At 41.4% G+C, this 22,170-nt stretch overlaps 1 protein-coding gene across 1 annotated transcript; it reads right to left on the bottom strand.

The window, feature by feature from the left end:
• Positions 1-8,922: 8,922 nt before the first annotated feature.
• LOC124282577 (zinc finger protein 862-like) lies at positions 8,923-16,454 on the bottom strand. Its single transcript, XM_046718583.1, has 2 exons — positions 15,899-16,454; positions 8,923-10,705 (listed from the first exon to the last, which is right to left on the bottom strand). Exons 1-2 carry the CDS (start codon positions 16,272-16,274, stop codon positions 9,834-9,836), a joined length of 1,248 nt encoding a protein of 415 aa, XP_046574539.1. The 5' UTR covers positions 16,275-16,454; the 3' UTR covers positions 8,923-9,833.
• Positions 16,455-22,170: the final 5,716 nt, after the last annotated feature.

The following is a 22,170-nucleotide window of genomic DNA, read 5'->3' as shown; positions in this document are numbered from 1 at the left end:
ATGGCAATCTATATTTTCAACAAGATCATTTACATACACAAGAAATAACAATGGCCCAAGCACAGATCCTTGGGGGAAACCGGCTAATACAGATCTATACTCGGAATTGTAACCGTTTATAACAACTTTCTGAACTCTTTCATGAAGATAACTATCAAACCAATCAAGTAATTTACCACATATTCCATATGATTGTAATTTGTATAGAAGTCCCTTATGCCATTATTATCAAAGACCTTGCTTATATCACAAAAGACAGCTCTTACTTCTTTACCTTATCCATGGCACTTGAAATGAAGGTATACAAATCTAATAATTGATAAGTTGTTGAATTACCAGGAACAAAACCAGACTGTAATTTATTTATAATACCATTGTCTTTAAAAACATTAAAGACGTATTTGCGAACACATTTTTCAAAGACTTTAGATAAACAACATGTGAGAGACACTGGTCTATAATTGCCTCATTCATTAACACTTTCTTTCTTATGAATGGGTATATTACGTTTCCATGTACTGGGAAAATTTGCTATATCTAAAGACTTATTTAATATTGAAGTGAGGGGGTAAGACAGCACTTTGGCAGTAAGCCTAAGGAATTTATTACCAATACCATCAGGGCCCGTCGCTTCGTAAACCCGCTTCGCGAACGTCTAGAGAAAGAAGTATATCTTCAACATCTCTCTGGGTTAGTTCAATGTTTGCTAAACAGTTCAATGATCTACTACATAGGGGTGGGAGGGAATGTTCTGGATCTTCAACCGTAGATTGGGCAACGAAAAAATCGTTAAAGATATTAGCTATAGATATAGGATCAGCATAAATTACATGTTCATGGGAAAAGGAAGGAAAGGATTTCTCTTTTTTCTTCAGATAGTATTTAATTAGCTGCCACCATTTCTTATTATGACTCTGTTCGTTTATCATACTATCTAATTTAAAAAAGTACCTTTCATTCGCTTTTTTAATTTCTGACACTACCTTATTCCTTGTGGTTCTAAAAACCTCCCAGTCAGAGGGTAAATTACGTCTTTTTGCAAGTCTGTGTTTAAGGTTACGTTTTCTGATAAGTCTACGTATTTCGGAATTCATCCATGGCTTGTCTTCATTTCTAACCGTAATGATCTTGTTTGGAATAAACTTATCACATACACTTACAAGGATGTCCGTAAAACCATCAACAAGTGAATCCAAATCATCGATATCTAAAAGTGAATCCCAATTAAAATCGTGGAGATATAAAATTAGACTTTCAATGTCTAACAGGGAATAATTATATATCTTTCCTCTATAGGTATGATTGCTAGGCTTGGGATAGTTCATGCTAAGAAAGACTGGACAGAGGTCACTACACACAGGATTAAGGACTCCCGATGAACTTACACTTACATAATTGGAAACAAGTATCAGATCTATCAGTGTCCGAGAATACTCGGTAATTCTTATAGGTTTACTTATAATCTGTCTGAGGCAATATCGTGCTTGAAGTTCATCTAGACGCTGTTTTTTATTACTAAGATAATCAATATTAAAATCCCCCGTAATTACCATATCTATGTCTTAATCAGATGCGTTTCCAATTGACATATCAATATGTGTCATCTACAAAATAAACTGTGATTGTGGGCAGAGCTACATAGGCAAAACGTCCCGACCCATCAACACCTGAGTGAAAGAACACCAGACCTCTGTTACCAATTCCGACAGCAAATCAGCCATTTCCGACCACATCAAAGCAAGCCCCAATCATCAAATAGAGTGGTCTGACATCACCATTCTCTCTAACAAACAAACAGACTTCACTAAACGCAAGCTCACCGAAGCCATCCACATCAAACGCCAAAAGCCCACCATCAACCGAGACCAAGGATACTTCATTCCATCCACTTATGATGCACTCATCCACCAAGCCCAATCTACTGTATAAACTCTGCTGTATAAACATCTCATTATTATTTGTACATCATTGGCTTCTACGCCTGTCCTTTGTCTACTCTCTGGCTTCATCAGCTTTCTGCCTAGCCTATTATGTTAATTATGTTGTTTTCTTTGTTACATTGTTACAACCAGTATATATATACTTCCCTCTTCTTCATGTTCCATTATGCTTGACAACGGTACAAGAATCTGTATCGAAACGTCGCACTCACGAATAAAAAGAAGTTGTTATCCATAAAGTTTGTTCTATATTGTACTTCCCAACTTCTAAAATGCCACTCAAAGAAATAAGATCCAAGTTACGATTACTCTTATCAGCACGGTAGAAAGTGCCGATCAAGGTATGATGATTTCTACAAGTAACTTTTACCCATACTGATTCTAAGCCCATTATTGAGAGATCTTCCATACGTTTAACGTAGATATTTTCACGTACATAAACTGCTACCCCTCCTACTCGAGTAAGTCTATCTTGTCTGAAATCCAGTTATCATAATATCATTGTCTAAGATATCAGGATGTAACCATGTTTCTGTTATGCAGATGATATCATAATCTTAAGTTCAAAACTGATGATGTCAATTTTATCCCTTAAGCTACGCACATTTATATGGACTATATTCAAATTAGATCTATTGTTTGGTATAATGGGTCCAGGGTTTGGATGGACATCCCCACAGCAAATCAACAACATAAGAAACAACTGTATACCCCTGAGATCCAGGGTAAAGAAAAATAATGTAATTTTCTGAATAAAATTGATATTTTATACTTACCCTGACTCATGTTTATTGCTTGTCTCCCTTTTCTTCCAAATGCTAGTGGAACACTTGAATCCCCTTTTGAAGCTCCCTTCAAAAAAGCGGACGTAAAATCACTTACCAGGAGTCATCTCCCTTCCCCAGGTTTTGGCGGGAAACGGCGCCACCTGTCACCATGCTCCCCACTCTCTCCGATTTTACAGCCCGACACACTGATTTACTGGGAAATCCAGAGTGCCTTGAGGGGAGGTTGGGAGGGCTCACCTCATGAGTCAGGATAAGTATAAAATATCAATTTTATTCAGAAAATTACATATTTTTCCTTATCCTGACTCATGCTTATTGCTTGTAGAATCCGACATAGTTGGTGGTGGGTCAAGCCACTTCTGGATTCCTACTGATGAATTTACGTCCTATTTACCCCCCATGGGAACTTCTGATGGCACTGCTGCTGCTGTTGATCCATATGTCGAACTTTTTCTGGTAAATTTGGGGGGACCACAATTTATCAAACTGTCTTCTGTAGACATACATGTGGATTTCAATAACTCCAACTCTTGATGTTCGTATCAAGTGGAGCAGTGACCCTATCCGTGTACCAGTAATTCCTTACAAGTACAGGGTCTAATATTCATGCTAGTCTGTTCTAGACGTGTACATGGACTATAAGCTTTATTCCTTGGAGTATGAGCTTTGCATGACATGCGATAAAAGGGCGAGATACATCTCAGCGCCTTTTATGGACCGTCAGTTGTTGTGCTACAACCAGAGGCCCAAACTGTTGAATACCGGAGAAGTCCTCGGTAGCGATATCTCTGAGGTAGTGGTTAGCAAATACTGTCTCCGCTTTCCAAAAACACCCTTCCATGATCGTGGATATTGAGCAGTTTCCATGTAGAGCGAGTGTAGATGCCAAAGCTCTAACTTCATGCGGATTGGAGGCTCGTGGAGGCTCAAGTCCTGCTGCCTTGTAGGCTCGTAGTATGATTGCTCTCATCCAAACTGATATCGTAGTACGTGAGATCTCTGTGGGTGTCTCCGACGATATGGGGATGAAAAGGTGTTTGAATTTTCGTCTCCTGGTTTTAGACTTTTGTAGATAGATTTTCAGTGCTCTGACTGGATATAAGGATAAGTTTTGTATATCCTGTGGTCCAAGGATTGTAGATAATGCTGGGATGTGGAATTGTCTGTCCGGTTGACCTGGCAGTTGATTCTTAGCTATGAAATCCCATCTCAATCCTAGATGAACTATGTTGTGATGTGTGTCAAAACGTATTCGTTCGAAGTCCAGAGCATGTATTTCTGACATCCGCGCTGCTGTTGCCAAGGCGATCAGAAATAGCGTTTTCTGTGTAAGAAATTCGTAAGATGTTCTTTCTAGTGGTTCGTACGCATCACTGGTGAGATGCTGTAACACTACCTTTAGATCCCAAGCCGGCGCTTTAAATTTCTTTTGTTGGTCTTCCAGCTTAAAAGAGCGTAGCAAGGCCAGTAACTCTGGCACTTTCGTCAGTTTAACACCTGTCTTCATGGCGATAACTGAGCTGAGAGCCGCTAGGTATGTAGATAATGTAGAACCTTTTAATCTCTTTATTTGTCTGAGATGACAAAGATATTCCGCCACTTGAGGATGTGTTGCTTTCATTGCTGTGAAGCCTTTCCTCGAAGCATATTTCTCAAAACTTTGCCACTTGTCGTCATACAAGTTACGAGTAGATCTGCGTAAAGCTAGTGTAACTGCTTTCGCTGCTCTGGCGGAGTATCCTCTTTTCGACAAGCAAGTCGTGATACGTTCCATGCGTGTAGGTGGAATGACCTTGGATACTTGTGAACTTGCTTGGTGTGAGGATGAATTAGTAGGTTCGACCAAACTGGAGGTTGTATTTTTGGTTTTCCGAGTTCTTGTAAGAGAACAGGAAGCCACGTTCTTGCCAGCCAGTAGGGCGTGACCAAAATCAGTTGCAGGTTCCTCGTCTGCCTGATTTTCTGTAATACTAGTGGTATTAGCACTGGAGGAGGGAACACGTACTCGTTTAGTCCTTCCCATGGGATGCTAAAGCTTCTGTCGCCCATGCTTGCGGATCGGGAATTGGAGAGACGAATGTTGCCAGTTGATTGTTGAATCTTGTGGCGAATAGATCTATGAGTGGAGATCCTATCGTCTGTATGACGCATCTGAATGCTTCTGGATGTAACATCCATTCTGTTGGGGATGGTTGAAGTGGTCGAGATAGCGTATCTGCTATTACATTCTTGGCTCCCGGAATGTGGCATGCTTTTATATAGATGTTTAGCTTGTCTATTATGTTGAAGAGTTGAAAGCTGAGGTCTAGAAGATTCCAAGATCTTGTTGATCCTTGTTTGTTTATGTAGAATGCCACTGTTGAGTTGTCCGTATGGATCATCAATTTTGCGTTTCTTAGTATGTTGGACCAATGTAGAAGGGCATTTACTACTGCTTTCATCTCGAGCATGTTGATATGCAGATTCTTGTTTCGACCATTTCCCGGCTGCCACTTCGTTATCGAGGTGAGCTTCCCAGCCTTGAAGTGATGCATCTACGTAGAGATGAGTGTTGCACTCCACTCTGATAAGTAGATTCCTCCGCGAATATTCGACTTCCGAGTCCACCATAGAAAACATGGTTTCAATCCGTCCGGTAGTCCGAAGGAGTCCAGACTATTGAAATGGGCGTTTACGAACACCTGTAGTGGGCACAATTGTAGTCTTCCTCTGTGAGTCATGTCTTGTGCTGACGTGAGAAGACTGAGTAGGCTCTGTCAACTTCGTAGTGGTAACGGAGAGAGTAGTGCTTGAGATACCATGACTTGTTTCTAGACCCAACGATCCTCTGAGACGACCTTGTCATTCTGTAGTGAGATGAAAACATCTTCCCAGAATCTGCTCAAGTTCTATGTTGTAAGTAAGAAGACAGTGGAACCCTTGCCATGTTCGTAAGGAAGCGAAGCAACATCCGGATCTGGGACTGCCCTCGTTGTGAAGGCTATATATAGTAGACTGGCTGCCGCGAGCAAAATTCGTCAAACGTATGTTGTTGCAATTCGCCGGATAAACAGTCTTCAATCCGCTGACAGGGAAGGTCTCTAAATCCCGTAAGACCGTCAAATCACGCTGTACCCTGCTAACTGGACTGTAAATGGAGTCCTCCTCCCACGTTGAAATGTTTACAATCTGGCGACAACTTCCTGACATGTGAGCGATGTCCGACTTCTGCGCAGGGCGTCGTCTCTCATGGACCAATCAAAATGCAGCATTTTGATTCCTTTCAGATTCCCGCGATGTGACGTCATCGGTGTTGCAGGAAAAAGATCCTTGTAAAATCTTGTGCAGTCGTTGATTTCTTCATTAACACTCGGCCTAGTCCGTAACCTCCCGAAGTTACACGAGTGACCACGTGTATAGAGGGCAGAATGGTAAACGCGCGAAAGATTCCGCTGCGTAATACAGATGTAGGTAGACTGTCTCCCTGGCTGCTGTGACTGTTCTTTCATTCCTGAAGATAATGCAGTCGTCATCTTATACAGATGATCAGTTGAAATTCCATACTTGCTTAACGCTGTTACTTGTAGACTGTATTCATCGGTCTCAATGAAGTGTCGTAAAAAAAACCCTTTGTGTTGAATACACAAAGGTTTTTGTAGAGTTGATACTTGCAACTTCAGTGTAAGTTCTACCCCGGTAGTTGTTGATGATCTTGTAGTTCACATCAATCTCTGAAGCCTTCATGAAGGGTTCCATGTGGAGTAGTGGAAATTCCCTGGCTTGGACGTCGGGGATATGTTGACTGTGGAACTTCATAGCCTTACCAACGTTGCGCTGAAATTCTCAGGTATTAGCTATCAAGTCGTTATCTCTGATCCGCGATGACGTGACTGCCTGAAGATCTACACGCAGGTGAATGATCTGTATATGGACATGAGTCCCTCCTGGATTCTTAAGAAGCATCTTTAACCTTCGTGAATGTGTAGGTTCTCAGCGTCGAGGAGTGTTTTTGTGCAGTTAATCCCGCTACCCTCTTCTGATGTAGATATATCTTTTTGAAGATCCTGAATCCTTTCTGGAGATCAGTCTGAAGATCTGCATGATCGAGATGAGGGTCTCGTTGATAGCTCTTGACCTGGCTAGGCCGAAGAAGGTTCGTCTGGTTACTGTATCTAACTGTGAGACAGGGTCGATAGGTGGAATTGTGAGTGTGTCTATATTATCATTCAACATCAAGTACGAGAGTGCTTCATTGGCCTCCTTAGAGGGTGATGCGAGTTCCAAACCGTTGGTCATCCATGACTTGTTTTCAGAGTCAGAAAAAAATAATTCCGCCGTCATCTTCCGATTTAGCAGTATCATGCTCTGAGGATTGATGTCTTCAAGTGTCTGGAGATCTGTAAGGCGATCTGTATGAAGATCTATGTGGTGACCTGCGTGGTGATCTGTATGGAGACCTGCGTGGTGACCTTCATGGCGAACTATACGTTCGCGCGAACCTGTGTGTACGTGAACGGCTCTGTCGAGGGTTGGAGTCTTGTGACGAATCTCTGTGCCTTCGCACGGGTGTAGATTCTCTTCTCCTTGGTAACGAACCCTTGCGTGCAGGTTCGTGACGAATGTCCGCATCTGAGGTAGATGACAATCTGCGTGGGTTCGGCGAACGTCTTATCCTTGAGGGTTCGCCGAACGTAACTGGTGTAGGCTCTAGGTTGGTAGGACTGCCAGACCTTCGTGCGGACGTTGTAGTCACGCTTGTGTGCAGGTTCATGACGAATGTCCGCGTCTAAGGTAGATGACGATCTGAGTGGGTTCGGCGAACATCTTGTCCTTGAGGGTTCGCCGAACCTAACTGGTGTAGGCTCTACGTTGGTAGGACTGCTGGAATCTTCATGTAAGCTTCGCAGGTTGTTGGTTCCCAAGCTCAGTTGTCCTTCACTCGGGTTCGTAGCAGACGTCGTCGTCTTTGTCGCAGCTCTCTCGCGTGCGAACCATTGTTCCATCAGATCCAACATCTGTTGGGTAAATTGCTGCATAAAGGTGCCCTGGTTGAAGGTCTGTGTTGTCTGCTGCAGTGACAACGCATCTGAGATGGATGAGGCTTCTTCCGAAGGGCGTTGTACCTCTCATGACCCCAACGTCTGCATTGATAGGTTGTCCTGCGTGGTCACGGTAGAAGATGCCTTCGTCTTCTTCTTAGGCGTGATCTCAGGGATGAGGATGGGTGGCTCATCGTAGACATCTACTTCATCCAGAGGGACGATCTCAGCTGAAAAAGACCTCTTTTTCTGCGTTGCCCCATGTGGAGACTTCGACGAAGTCTTAGCTGCAGTTGACTTCTTCCTCTGGGAAGATGATGCCCTAGTCTTCTTGGACTGCGATGAGGAATTATCAGATGTAGATGACCTCTTCCTCGAGCCAGAGTAGTCTACGACAGCAACATCCTCCGTTGACGACCCCGGTAGACCACTGGGATGGTGAATCTGCGTAAACACCAACTGCCGGTCCTCTGCAAGATTAGCCGGTTTAGACATGTCGTGTAAATCTCGTCTGAACCTGTCCTTTGCATGTCTAGACAGATAAAATGAATATTTATAAAATGCAATATCAGACAGGTGAAAACACAACTGACAACGAAAGTCAGATAAACATGTGGGCTTGCAATTAGGACATAGGTTATGTGGATCAACAGCAGACAATCTCTACCTACAACAAAACAAGATTTTATCAATTGTAAACAATCTGAACAATCACGTAAAAACGTGATAAAACAGAAAAAAATGAGAAATAATTTCAAACGATATTGTAGGTAAATGTTAACTAAAGCCTTATACAGCTAATTTAGAAGAAAGGCCTAAATAATAAAAGGATATAATGCTGTATAGGGGACCAGGTGCTCTCACAACCGCCCACTCGGGCGAATCAGGAGAGAGTGGGGAGCATGGTGACAGGTGGCGCCGTTTCCTGCCAAAACCTTGGGAAGGGAGATGACTCCTGGTAAGTGATTTTACGTCTGCTTTTTTTGAAGGGAGCTTCAAAAAGGGGATTCAAGTGTTCCACTAGCATTTGGAAGAAAAGGGAGACAAGCAATAAGCAATGCGTCGGGATACGGAACAATATACACGGTAATATGTATTAAGCTCAATCTTGCCCTTTGAAGAACTATAGATTTTACCATGAAACACCCCAATTCTCTGACGATACAAGTCCAGGGATAGAAATGTATTTTTTTCCAAGGGTGCCTTAGGGCACCCAATGTAAAATTCAGGTGTGCCCTAACACATTGAAGTGTGCCAAGGATCATGATGACACTGTAATAAATATTTATCAATATAAACAATACAGAAAATGACTTTGATGTTCTTTTTAATTAAACACTGTCACATAAAGCTTTTTTACTCTACAGGGATTGTTAATTTTGCATCAAGAAAACTTTAGTTACTCACTGACTTGACTCTTCAACATCAATACTAGAGCTATTACTTAAGCTGACAGTTCTAGCCTAGGGCCATAAGCAGGGGTCCATCTCCTTGGACCTTTAGCCCCCTTCATCCATCTTGCTATAGCCCCTCTGGGGTTGTAGTCTGCAAATGGGGTCTGGCACTGGGCAACCTTTCATGAGTTGAGAGAGGGTGGAGGGCTTCAACCTGGATCTCCAGTCTGTTTTTACTCTGCTCATCATGGAGAACCCTCTCTCACACTCAGCAGAGGACACAGCTAGAACAAGAGATATCTGTACAAGGGACAGTATGTTACTGTACCTCTTGTACACTTTGTCTTGTCTCATCACTTTAGACCAAAGATCTATGTAGGAAATGTCTGGAGTTCTCTTGAAGAGATCTGAGCCCTCCATGAGAACATCTGGCATTTCAGTGAGGCATGACTCCTTGGATATATCATTTTTCATGAGGTATTCTGTGAAGTGGTTTGTGATTTGTTTTACTTCTTCCTTCCCAAACGAAGCAAACCCATCTTTATTCTGTGGCCAACTTACAGGAGTGAAGATGTGGAAGGCCTCCATCACACCACTATTGCCTTCAAACTCTGCAATCCTACCATACAAGGATTCAGCTGTGTTTTTGGTTCGTGTTTTGAACTCTTGTCTTGGCTTTTTTATGACAGTAGCTTAAGTGGAACAGCCCCTCTTTTTCTTTTCAAGTTGTACAGTCTTGTATTTACCATCAACTACCTCCTCATTGAGAAAATCTACAGCCATCTTATCCACATCAGTTTCTGTCATCTTGGCACAGGCAGCATGCATCCTGACTGGGATGAGATCAATGGAGGTGTCATTGTCCTGGAAAACATCTGATAACATGGCACATGCAGCAAAGTAAAACAGCATCATGTGCATGAATAGGACAAACTCTAGTAACTTCAAACGATCCAATATGTGCCTTGCTTTGGCTCCGGAGTCACCTCTGTTGGTCATGCTCACTTGAGTACAGTGTGTGTAGATATCTATAAAGTCAGTGTTCAGTGCCATCAGGGCTCTGCGTCTATGCCCTGCCCACCTTGTCCCATATATGTTCACTGGCCTAACCACCTTAATGCTAAGGGCTTCTCCTGTTTCCTGTAGTCCAGTCCAGTTTAGTGGAGAATAATGGTAGAACTTATAGACGTCCTCCATGAGCTTGTCAAGAGAACTCAACAAGGACAGATCTTTCCCAGCATTCTTCATGGCCAGCTCCAATCTGTGTGCGATACATGGAATGGGTATCACATGTGGGACATCATTTCTTAATTTTGCCGCCACCCCTCCTTTTCTGCCCATCATTACTGGTGCTCCATCTGACGTAAAAGAGACAACTTTTTCTTTCCAGTTAGGAAAATCTCCAATCTCTGTCAAAGCTTTGTCAATAGCTTCATATATCCCTGCTGCATCTGCTTTTTCTAACCCCCAAACACACAAGAACTTTGTAACTGGTTTACATTCAACCTGCTCAATGTATCTCACATATATTATTTCCTCTTCAGTCACTGAACTGTCAGTACTACCTGTGATAATATAATATACCATCAATGTACATCGAGTAGAAACTATATCCTATCATCGTCAAGCACGCCGTGTGGCGTAGGAATATGTATCCCTGCACTTCATCATGGCGGATTAAACTAGAAGTATCGTCTGCTTTGGTTGTCCCTTCCTTACCACGAGTACGACCGTCGAAACTGCACACAGAAACATAACATGGTGGCAGCGTAAGAAACGAACCTCGACTCGAACCTATGAACTATGGTTTGTGTCATGATGACGGTTTCTTTGTCAATGAAACGAAGATTTGTGCGGTATAAGCCGACTGGCGCTAGTGCTTGCAGAAAGAGCGGTCAGTAACGGACTTCGAATTTGATTGATTTGAACTGATTTCGTCACCCTGTACCTCTGTTTAGGTCTAAAGTGTCGGTATCAAGTACGTTCAAACATAAGGAAACATCCGAAAATATATATTGTGAACTTTATCAAGAGATTGGAACTTTTACTATTTTTAGAACTGTCGTCGCTGCAAGGAGCTCACTAATAGCAACCACGTGATAAGATGGCCGCGCCCATGGATAAACATCCTGTTATCGCTACTCGATAAACGGTGAAATAGCACTTACTGGAACTGAACATTCCTTACGCAAACAAGCATGGATAACATAACTACACCAAAGTTAGACTGGTCAAGCCCGGATTTAGCGGAGGCATTTTGATTTTTTCGCCAAAGATGTGAACTTTATTTTTCTTTGAAAAATATCAAAGACGACAAACGTGTCGACCATATCTTACTATTCGCCGGTGACGAGGGAATAAAAGCATTCAACTCTTGGACGTTGACAGAAACACAAAGGAAAGACTCCAAATATATTTTTGAAAAATTTGAATCACAGATTGAACCAAGTGTGAATTACAGATTGCAATGCCTATACCTTCAAAAATTCAAGCAAAATGTGGATGAAACAGTAGACAATTATATGTCAAGATTAAGGCTTCAAGCGCTTAGGTGTAAATTCAAACAAGATGAGATGAATGAGAGATTGATAGAACAATTGATATTAGGAACAAAGATGCCAGAACTTCAAAAAGAGTTACTGGGCAAAGATGACAAATTAACGTTAGAACAAGCAATGGACTCAGCACGAGTTCAGGAAGCTTCAATTAAACACATGGCCCAGCTACAAGGTGCTCAGGAGTCCAGTGTAAATGCCATAAGACGGGAACAACACCCGCGTGTACCTGCAAGTGAACAGTGTGGGAGGTCACACACACAGCGCCAGCCCTGCCCTGCTCATGGGACATTTTGTGAAAGGTGTGGAGGGCTGAATCACTGGAAGAGTATGTGTAGAAGTAACATATCAAACCATCGAGGACGAGCACGTCAGCGTGGCCACAGAAGAGGCCGAAGTCACTTGAGGGTAAGAGGTCGTTCCAGGCCTCATCGAGAAAGGAATATCCACTCTTCAACAGGCGAAAACCCTGAGGATTTCGAACAACACTTCGAGACCCTTACTTTCCAGACCATTGACGTCATCAAATCAGATTGCACTGAGGACGACAGAGACGAAGTATTCACAACTATTGATATCTCTTTGGATAATAACAGCCCTGCTCATCTCAAGGTGACGCCACAACAATACTGAGTGCATATAATGGTACCAGGATACCGCAGTATGGCAAGATAACCATACCCTGTCATTACAAGGGTAAGGATAGTAGAGCAGTATTTTATGTTGCTGACTCAGAAGGCCCTATTATCTGTGGACTTCCTACCTCGCGTAAACTAAGCCTAGTTACCCTCCACTGCGAAGTTAAACAGACTCCTGTGAACTCAATACCAGATAAAGATGGACTTTTACGTATGTACCCAGACCGTTTCCAAGGTATAGGAGACTTCAAAGGAAAGTTCCATATCACCATTGACCCTACAGTCACCCCTGTAGTCCATACTCCAAGACGATGTCCTATACATCTCAAGGAGGAAATTCAAGCTGAATTGGATGGGATGGTGAAGATGGGAGTTATCACAAAGGTTAACGAACCGACAGATTGGGTTTCGACCTGGCCTACAGCCGCAAGGCCAGTGGACAACTACGAGTTTGTTTAGATCCCAAAGATCTTAACCAGGCCATAAAGCGACCACATTACAAGACCCCTACATTGGAGGAATTCACATACCGTTTCTCGGGAGCCAGAGTCTTCTCCAAGCTGGACGCCCGACATGGCTATTGGTCTGTCTCTCTAGATGAAGAGTCAAGCAAGCTCACTACTTTTAACAGCCCATTTGGTCGTTACCAATTTCTCAAACTGCCATTTGGTCTCAGTCTGAGTCAAGATGTGTTCCAAGAAAAAATGGACCACATACTCACCAACTGCCCAGGTACAATATGTATCGCTGATGACGTTGCAGTATTCGGCAAGACGGAACAGGAGCATGACAAAAACATGAACATACTGATGAAAAATCAGCAAGAGAACATGGTCTCGTGTTCAACCCAGACAAATGTGAAATCAAGTGCGACAAGATTAAGTTCTTCGGACTTGTATTTGACGCTGAAGGTGTCCATCCCGATCCTGAAAAGGTAAACGCCATCAGAGACATTCCACCACAATGTGATGCAAAGAAGGTACAAGAGTTTCTCGGCATCGCAACCTACATGGGACCATTCATCCCAAATCTCTCTGAACACTCAGCTCCTCTGAGAGAACTCATCAAGAAAGACACAGAATTCACATGGAATCAGTCCCACCAAGCTGCATTTGACAAGATAAAGGAGAGTGTGTGCAGCGAAGTAACTCTAACCTATTTCAACCCACAAGTCGATTCAGTTGTGAGAGTCGATGCATCTACAAAAGGACTTGGAGCTGTTCTCCTTCAGAAGGATAAACCTGTAGCATTTGCCTCCAAATCACTCAGTGGAACGGAGCAGAGGTATGCAAATATCGAACGTGAGATGTTGGCAGTGGTGTACGGATGAGAGATTCCATACCTTCTTGTATGGGAAGCAATTTACTGTTGAATCCGACCACAAACCCCTTGAGATGATTTATCACAAGAATCTATCAGCAGCTCCACAGAGGCTCCAACGCATGCTATTAAGAGTTCAACCATATGACATGAAAATCAAGTATCGTCCTGGTAAGGACATGGAACTCGCAGATGCCCTCTCGAGATCTCCTACACCAAACAGTGTGACCATAGACTTGGACACTCGTGTAGACATTGTCCAGTTTTCAGAACAGAAACTGAAATCCCTCAAAGAAGAAACTCGACGTGACGCTGAGCTACAAGCCCTGAAAGAAACTATTCTGGCAGTGTTCGCGAATAGTGTCTGACCCTCTGACAAATCTGGCAGATACGCCAACGGTCCGATAGAAGTCTACAACCCAACGGCCCCAGTGTCCGACTGTATATTTCACACTGACTTTGACTGAAGTTGTTATCTGTGACATGTGACACTTGTTTGCTGTTTATTTTATCTTAATTTTTCTTATGTTTGTTATTAACTTCAATGCCAATTACAAGAAATGTTAAATCTGAAATGTGTTTAATTTTATTCCATAGGTCCTGTGAATTTTCAATGGGTCAGACAGACATCTTAAACTTACAGGACCCAATGTCCTGTTACTTTGAAACACCATTCGTGAACACTGTTCTGGCAGGATGGCCAGAACGCCAGAAATCACTGCCTGTCCCAATGAGACCCTACTGGTCTTTCAGAGATGAACTGACGATAGAAGATGGCATACTCCTTAAGGGAGATTGTGTTGTTATCCCCGACGACTATGAGGAAAGAAATTCTGCACAAACTCCACGAGGCTCACCAGGGCAAAGAAAAAACAAAACTGAGAGGTAAGTACAGTGTATTCTGGTCAGGAATAAACCATGATATTGATGAGATTGTGAAATCTTGTCACGTTTGCCAAGAATTTCAATATTCTCAGACAGCTGAACCCCCTGTTGCAGCATGAATTACCTACACGACCCTGGCAAGTCCTAGGTACGGATCTGTTCTACTTCTCAGGAGATGAATACCTTATGCTGTGTGACTATTATTCCAAGTTCCCGATTGTCTGGAAAATAACTGGGACTGGAGAAAGTCATGCCATCATCAAGGCACTGAAGGCCATATTTTCAGAACAAGGCATCCCTGAAAAACTAGTAAGTGACAACGGCCCACACTACACATCTGCCAACTTTGCCAAAGAATGGAACATCTAGCCCACATTACCCTCGTTCCAACGGGTTTATAGAGAGACAGATACAAACTGTCAAGAACACATTACAGAAGGCAAAAGTTTCTCATGTTGACTACGACAAAGCACTGTTGGTACTACGGACAACCCTGATCGATCACCATATTCCATCACCCTCAGAACTCCTCAATGCACGGAGAATGAAAACAAATCTACCTGTTAGAGTCAGGAATGAAGATTACAACAGAGACAAACTAACAGAACATCTAGAAACTCGCCAAATGAAGCAGAAGTACTACCATGACCAACATGCTGGCAGTGAGTTACTTCCCCTGGTACAAGATCAACACATCCGAATTCAGGACCAGCTGTCTGGTAACTGGAAACCAGGCATCGTGGTGCAAAAAGCTAAGGAGACGCGATCATACGTGGTGTCCACCCCAGAAGGTAGATTGTTACGGAGGAATAGGCTGCACCCCCGAGAGGCACATACCCCAGCTAATGTTGGACCAGCCGAATCTGCCAGTCCTCCTCCAACAACAGACAGGCAGCCACTCCACCAACATGATGTCCCAGCACCAGAAGTGACCCGCACCAGGTCAGGCCGGATTGTGAGACCGCCAAAACACTATGACGACTGAAATGTCTTACTCATCTGATAGCGGATTCAAGGTAATCCTCATATTATGTTTCAAGTTAATTTCCAAATGACGATTACTCAACTTAACAAATATAACCCTAAGCGCCGATCTCTGCCAGGACTATAACAATCTCTCTCACAAATCACATGGACTCTAATCGTTAATTGAATGAGAGGGATGTGATAATATAATATACCATCAATGTACATCGAGTAGGAACTATATCCTATCATCGTCAAGCACGCCGTGTGGCATAGGAATATGTATTCCTGCACTTCATCATGGCGGATTAAACTAGAAGTATCATCTGCTTTGGTTGTCCCTTCCTTACCACGAGTACGACCGTCGAAACGGCACACAGACACATAACACTACCATCACACAAAATTGTAAAGCAGCCCCCTTTCACATCATTCATAATTGTGGCTGTAATGTTTTGTGCAATAAACTTCACAAATGTTCTTGCCTGTTTATCGCTACAATGGTTTTTCATAAGATGTACATCAAAATTCACAGTCTGAAGTCTCAAAAATTCAACAAACTCTGTAAAGGGCATTTCACGTTGTGCGAGGTGGAAAGCTGTTACAAATAGTTTGCTTAATTTTGCTGTCTCTCTTTCATTAAGATGTATCATCCCCTTTTCAATTTCTGACTGGCCTGGTTTAATTTCTGAAGCATACTGGGCACCTAGTGAACCTGTCACAAAGTGATTAGGCTTTCCATCTCTTCCAACCGGACGGCCAAACTCCATACAAACTTTGCAAAATAGCAGATTCCTTTCCCTGTCACAAATAAGCCATTTACTGTATTTTGGCGGGGGCCAGCTTTGGGGAATGCCTCGTGTCTGTTTCTTGTCATCTTCAGTCTTACATGTTTGGACACATTCAGCATCGCTATCGGCAGTTTCAGTTTCATTAGTGGCAGATACGTTACACTTACTACAAGTGCCTGTCGGCTCTGTTGAAGGCCAGTTAACACTTTCAGAGGTTTCATTTATTTTGGTCTGCCTGGGCTTGAAGAAATTTAAAATTGTTTTGTATTTCTTCTCGGACATTTTAGCTAGATCTATCGTCTGCTTCGTCGCATGGTGTAAACATCCTGTCCCAGAATGCAAAGAATGACGTCCTGTCATGCGCAATTGAAATCAAAATGGCGGCGCCCATGAGAATGACAAATAACAGACGTTGCAAGATTTCATTATGGGATACGTTTTGAATGTCAGAATGTCAAAAGTAAACATTTTGTCAGTTTTATTAAAAAATGAAGACGGTAGGGTGAATTGTAAGCGTGCCATTATGGCACATCTGAGTAATTGTATCCGTGCCATTTTCAAATTACCCGTGCCCTCGGCACGCAAATAAGGGGAATTTCGATCCCTGAAGTCTATGTCAACACTCATCAAATATTTTAACAAGTAAAACTGAAACAGAAAATTGGGGTTTATTCATCATTATCACCTGGATGCATTTATGAACATGCAATGGTATGTTTACATGAATAGAGAAAACTATAATCTTACTTTTTGTAACACTAGATACATTTGAGAATATGTTTGTGAATTTCATCTGAAACCTACCTGACAAGGACGGGGTACTGCTAATTCCTGTCCTGGGTTTCCGTTGAGATCGCTCAAGTTCACGGATCTTTGGTTCCAAAGCTTCGATTATCAAATATGTTCCCATGTGTCAAAAAACTGTAGCAAGTATACAGACTGCCATTTCTTCTACCTTACTCTCATAGACTTTACTTCAAAACAACAACAAACGTTTGAACAAAGATGGCGGCATTTCAAACAAAGACTTATGGGTACTCAATTATATTTTTTTCAATTCTGTTGTAAACATGCCAATAGTCGGCTTACCCTTTCAGCAGCGCTAATTAATCAGAAAAAGTGCGCCCGGTAAAGTGCATTACTCTCCTCATTCATTCCAAATCAAGCGCTTCCGGTTTCGGGACAACAATTTTAGTACGTGGTCTGACTGCCAGGTGGGCAGAATTTCTTCAACCTAAACAATGAAACAATAAGAACGGTGGATGTATTTCCCGTAATAAAGTACTCCAGCAGTGTAAACTTTTTTCAGATTTTCCGATGCGTTGATCGTATGATGACCGATCCAATTTGATCCTATTTCTGTGTTTTTTACCTCGATATTTAATCATATTAAGAAACAATGTGATGTTTGATAACCTATTATTTTAAAACCACACAGCGTATATCCCTAAGATTTTATACGCAATTAACACTGCATGCAATACAGCGATTACAACTCCCTTGCTGTAACCGTGTTTGGTGATATAAACGTACACCTGTTTTTTTGTCATCATTCAGTTGATGGTCAGTTGGTGAATTTATAACAGGGATAATTAGTGGTAACATCACTCAGATTACCCGACAAAGATTCCCATTTAGCATTTCTCATGTCTGCACTAAATATTCAACATTTTAAATTAAGGTCTTATGTACTACATGTTATGTAATATATGCATGGAGGTGCAGCAAAAGGAATTATCAGCTGAGCAAAAAAAAAAAACACAGATAAAAGGATTAACCGATAACACGCTAATTGATTTAGCACTTTTATCTTGCATGACGTATTTGATTTAAACATATTTTTATTCATGAAGATGGATTGGTGAACAAGCATTACTGCTTATATTAACACTGCTCCCATGCAACATATAATACAACATGAAATGGAAGATTTGACGTCATCGATACTGACCATTGCATAAATATAATATTTTTAAATATATATAAATATATACAGATTACATGAAATACAACTATTCTCTAATAACGTTAGAGAGTTACAGTTGTGTGTGTCTAACAAGCCATTGTAGAAATATAAATCAATCATGAGAAGGTTGTTGAGTAAATTTAATTATTTTCCTGAGAAACTTTGAAGCGTTGTGTCTTGGTTATATAATCGTGACGGATTCAACTATTTTCTGGTTTACACAGGAAGTAAGTTCTTTGTTTTCCTTAAGAATGGTATCCAGGTTATAACCGGTAGTGTAAAAATACATATTAAGTCTTATCCGAGTATAGTTACTGCAAGTGAGGAAATAGTGTAGGGCGTTTTCACTCTGATGTCCACAAGAACATGGGCTGTCTATTAAATGTCTGTTATACTTATTGTCGTTTAGGTCGCTACATCCGAGCCTGAGGCACGACGTATTTGTCAAAAGGGCCCTGTCAAAAGGTAGGGTTTATGTTTGAAGAGTTACTAACGTATACTGAAGAGGTTTATTAACGTGAAGTAGACATTTGTGATGTTTATAACAACAATAAGGGCGGCACGCAGGGATTTTCAGGCCGACCGCATTTGGAGAACAGACATAATCTGTGATGATAAGCATGCAGGTAACACTAAATTCCCAAATTGAAAATAAAATAAATTGTACAACGAAGTGATATAACGTAGAAAATACCAGATTTTAGAGAATATTTTACTTAATTCATGATATGGCAACAACAATAAAATTAATTAAAGTGACATCTTAGCACAAATTATTTTAATCATCATCATGATAAAACAATTTCATAATACATGTACATAGTACGCATCCAGTCTACACTGTAGTTTCATTAAGTATGAAACTGCGTCTGCGAACACAATTACACTTATTCTGCCTGCAGACAAATCATCAGTGGCATTGTAACATATATTTATGTTGTATACTAGCCACATAAAGAAACTGTGCAATGTCAAAATATGATCCCAGGTGATAAGTACGATAACAATGTCAAAGGTACATATAAACTTTAATGGAGGGATCATGAGACCATAACAAGTTGGGAGAATTTCAATTGAAAAGTCAATCACAATGATGTCACGAGTCCACAAGCGGGACAGGGGTCAAACGACCATGTCACAAGCTCAATAACGGGTATGTCCACCATCGGCATTGAGAACAGCAGTGCATCGACAACGAATAGAGCCTATCAAACGTGCAAGGAAGGCTTGTGGGATGTTACGCCAGATTCTTTCAAGTTCTGTTGCAAGGTCAAGGATGTTATCTGGCGGATGAGGAAGACGGCGTAGACGTCGATCCATCTTGTCCCAAACATGCTCTATCGGGGAGAGATCCGGTGAATTTGCTGGCCAAGGCAGTAAGTCAACGTTGTGGTGTTGCAAGAAATCCATAGCAACCCTTGCCGTATGAGGGCGGGCATTGTCCTGTTGGAATGTTAACCCAGGGCCATGATGTTGCAGAAAAGGAATTGCCACAGGTCAAAGAATCTGATCCCTGTAGCCCACACCAGTTATGTTGCCCTGAACAATCACCAAAGGAGTTCTTTGGCATGCTGTTATTCCACCCCAAATCGTCACAGAACCACCACCAAAGCGATTCCTCTCCAAGAAGGCCTGTGCATAACGTTCTCCCACGCGTATATAGGCACGTTGACGTCCATCACTATGGGAAATGTTAAACTTGGACTCATCTGTAAAAACAACATTTCTCCACTAAAACAAGGGTCTGCGGACATGATTTCGGCGAGCTTGTCGATGACGTTGTGTCATGATAGGCCGTATGGCGGGACGTCATGGTCTGATCCTGTGATGACGTAAACGTTGTCGAACTGTGTTGGGGTAGATACGGCGAAGTCCTGGGATGGTTCGGGCAGTCATCACTGCAGTCTGAAACCTGTGGCGAAGATGGGTCACCCTTATCCATATGTCCTGCCTTGGCGTTGTTACACGTGGACGTCCAGAACGTGGCCGATCGATGACATCATTTGTGTTCTGGTAGCATCTCACCAGTGCAGAAATGGTGTTCCGGTGGTAGTGGAAATGTGCAGCCACTTGTCATTGAGACATTCCCCCTCGGACCATCTCAATGGCCTCATGATGTTGTGCAGACGTGAGCCTTTGCATGCTATGCGTTTCAATATTCAATAGCCGTTTAATTTTTTTAACGATCGCAAGGGCAGGGGAAATTTAGATTTTAAATTTTTTGTATGCACAGTTTCTTTATGTGCAGTGTTCACGAATAGCGTCTGACCCTCTGACAAATCCGGCAGATTCGCCAACGGTCAGACAGAAGTCTACAACCCGCCGGCCACAGTGTCTGACTGTATATTTCACAATGACTTTGACTGAAGTTGTTTTATGTGACATGAGACACTTGTTTGCTGTTTATAAATCTTATGTTTGTTAATAATTTCAATGTCAATTATAAGAAATATTAAATCTGAAATGTGTGTTTAATTTTATTCCATGGGTCCTGTGCATTTTCAATGGGTCAGACAGACATCTGAAACTTACAGGACCCAATGTTCTGTGACTTTGAAACACCATTTGTGAACACTGATGTGCCTAGTATATGTTGTATTTATTGTCACAGCGGATATTTATACCTTTATATCATTATAGAACAAGTTTTATGGATAACAACTTCTTTATTTCGTTGTTATTGTACGTCTCAACAATGATTGTCAAAACAAGCTAAGTGAGTTCAAATTCATTGATTTTCATTATGTAAGTGAACAAGGGGTGAGTTCGTGTCACGTATTTCGTTAGGTAGTTCAGAAAGCTAATCACTTAAAACAACATGCACCGTCAACCCTCCAACATCAAAGGATTTTCACTGTAATAACAAAGGTCTACTTCCAGGTAAGACATCACTGAATACACCCACATTCTGTCGTGTAAACACAGCCACCTTCCTTCGAGGATTAACCGATAATATTTGATTTTTTAACAGAATTGTGGACATGTAAAAAATTGTCAGGTGTATTATCTTTGGTGTCCAATGAAACACGGTCACATGACATGGGACAGGTTTTTGGGCAGCTGCAGATGAATGGCATATTGTTCCATTATGTGGATACTGATGGATACATTTCTCGAACAAGGTAATAGCCCATTAGTTTGTTATAACGTTAGTTGTTTTTAAGTTTGATATCTGTATTTTGTTTTTATTTTTCTTGTAGCATTCAACAAAATCATTCCACTTCAATTTTTTCGCCCTGAAGTTCTTCTAGGCGAGACAGACAACATGTACTAAGTCACACTTAGGGCAAATGTGTGTGAAATATGATTCCCTTATATTTTAGGTACTCTATAACATATCTAGAAATTACAGTCATTTTATAAATTTATGAGGTTCCAAAGTGCTTATAAATATAATAATGGATTAATAATGATAATACTATAATTAAAAGGCAAAACGTTCATTGACGTAATTTTCTTTCAATCCTAACAGTATTCACTACTGGCAGATGAAGTTAAACTTAAACAATTTTATGTCTATGAGTCTACTGTATAATTTGTTGTGGCCTGTATTATGTTCCTTATTGAACATTTACGAACATATTGTCCTTTTTAGTACAGTTATGTGTAATGTGCATAACCACTCCTAGTTAGTTGTATTAGTATGCATCACTTTGAGAAACATTACAAACGGAAAGCCAATGGGTAACTGAAACCTAATGGAGCCTTACCAGTTCCTCAGTAATTTATAAGTTTAAGGTATCTGTAAGTTTACCTAACAAAACGTAAAGCAGACAAAGTAGAATGTTAAGTTTCCATATTCTTTCAATTAGGTTTAACTTTTGCTGAAATTAATCTTGTTTCATGTGACAATATCTTTTATTTGAATTCTGGTGTACAGAAACACTGAGATCACTAAACTGAAACCTA

The sequence above is a fragment of the Haliotis rubra genome, unplaced genomic scaffold (assembly GCF_003918875.1).
Source record: "Haliotis rubra isolate DU_JTF1 unplaced genomic scaffold, ASM391887v1 Scf30, whole genome shotgun sequence".
Taxonomy (NCBI): domain Eukaryota; kingdom Metazoa; phylum Mollusca; class Gastropoda; order Lepetellida; family Haliotidae; genus Haliotis; species Haliotis rubra.
This window is presented reverse-complemented; position numbering and strand designations above follow the sequence as displayed.

Excerpts from the sequence above, each read along its gene's own strand:
- LOC124282577 (XM_046718583.1), bottom strand. The coding sequence starts at position 16,274 with ATGGAGTTTGGCCGTCCGGTTGGAAGAGATGGAAAGCCTAATCACTTT. Across the intron at positions 10,706-15,898 it reads CTTTACAATTTTGTGTGATG|GTAGTACTGACAGTTCAGTG; the intron begins GTAGTGTTATGT and ends ATATTATCACAG.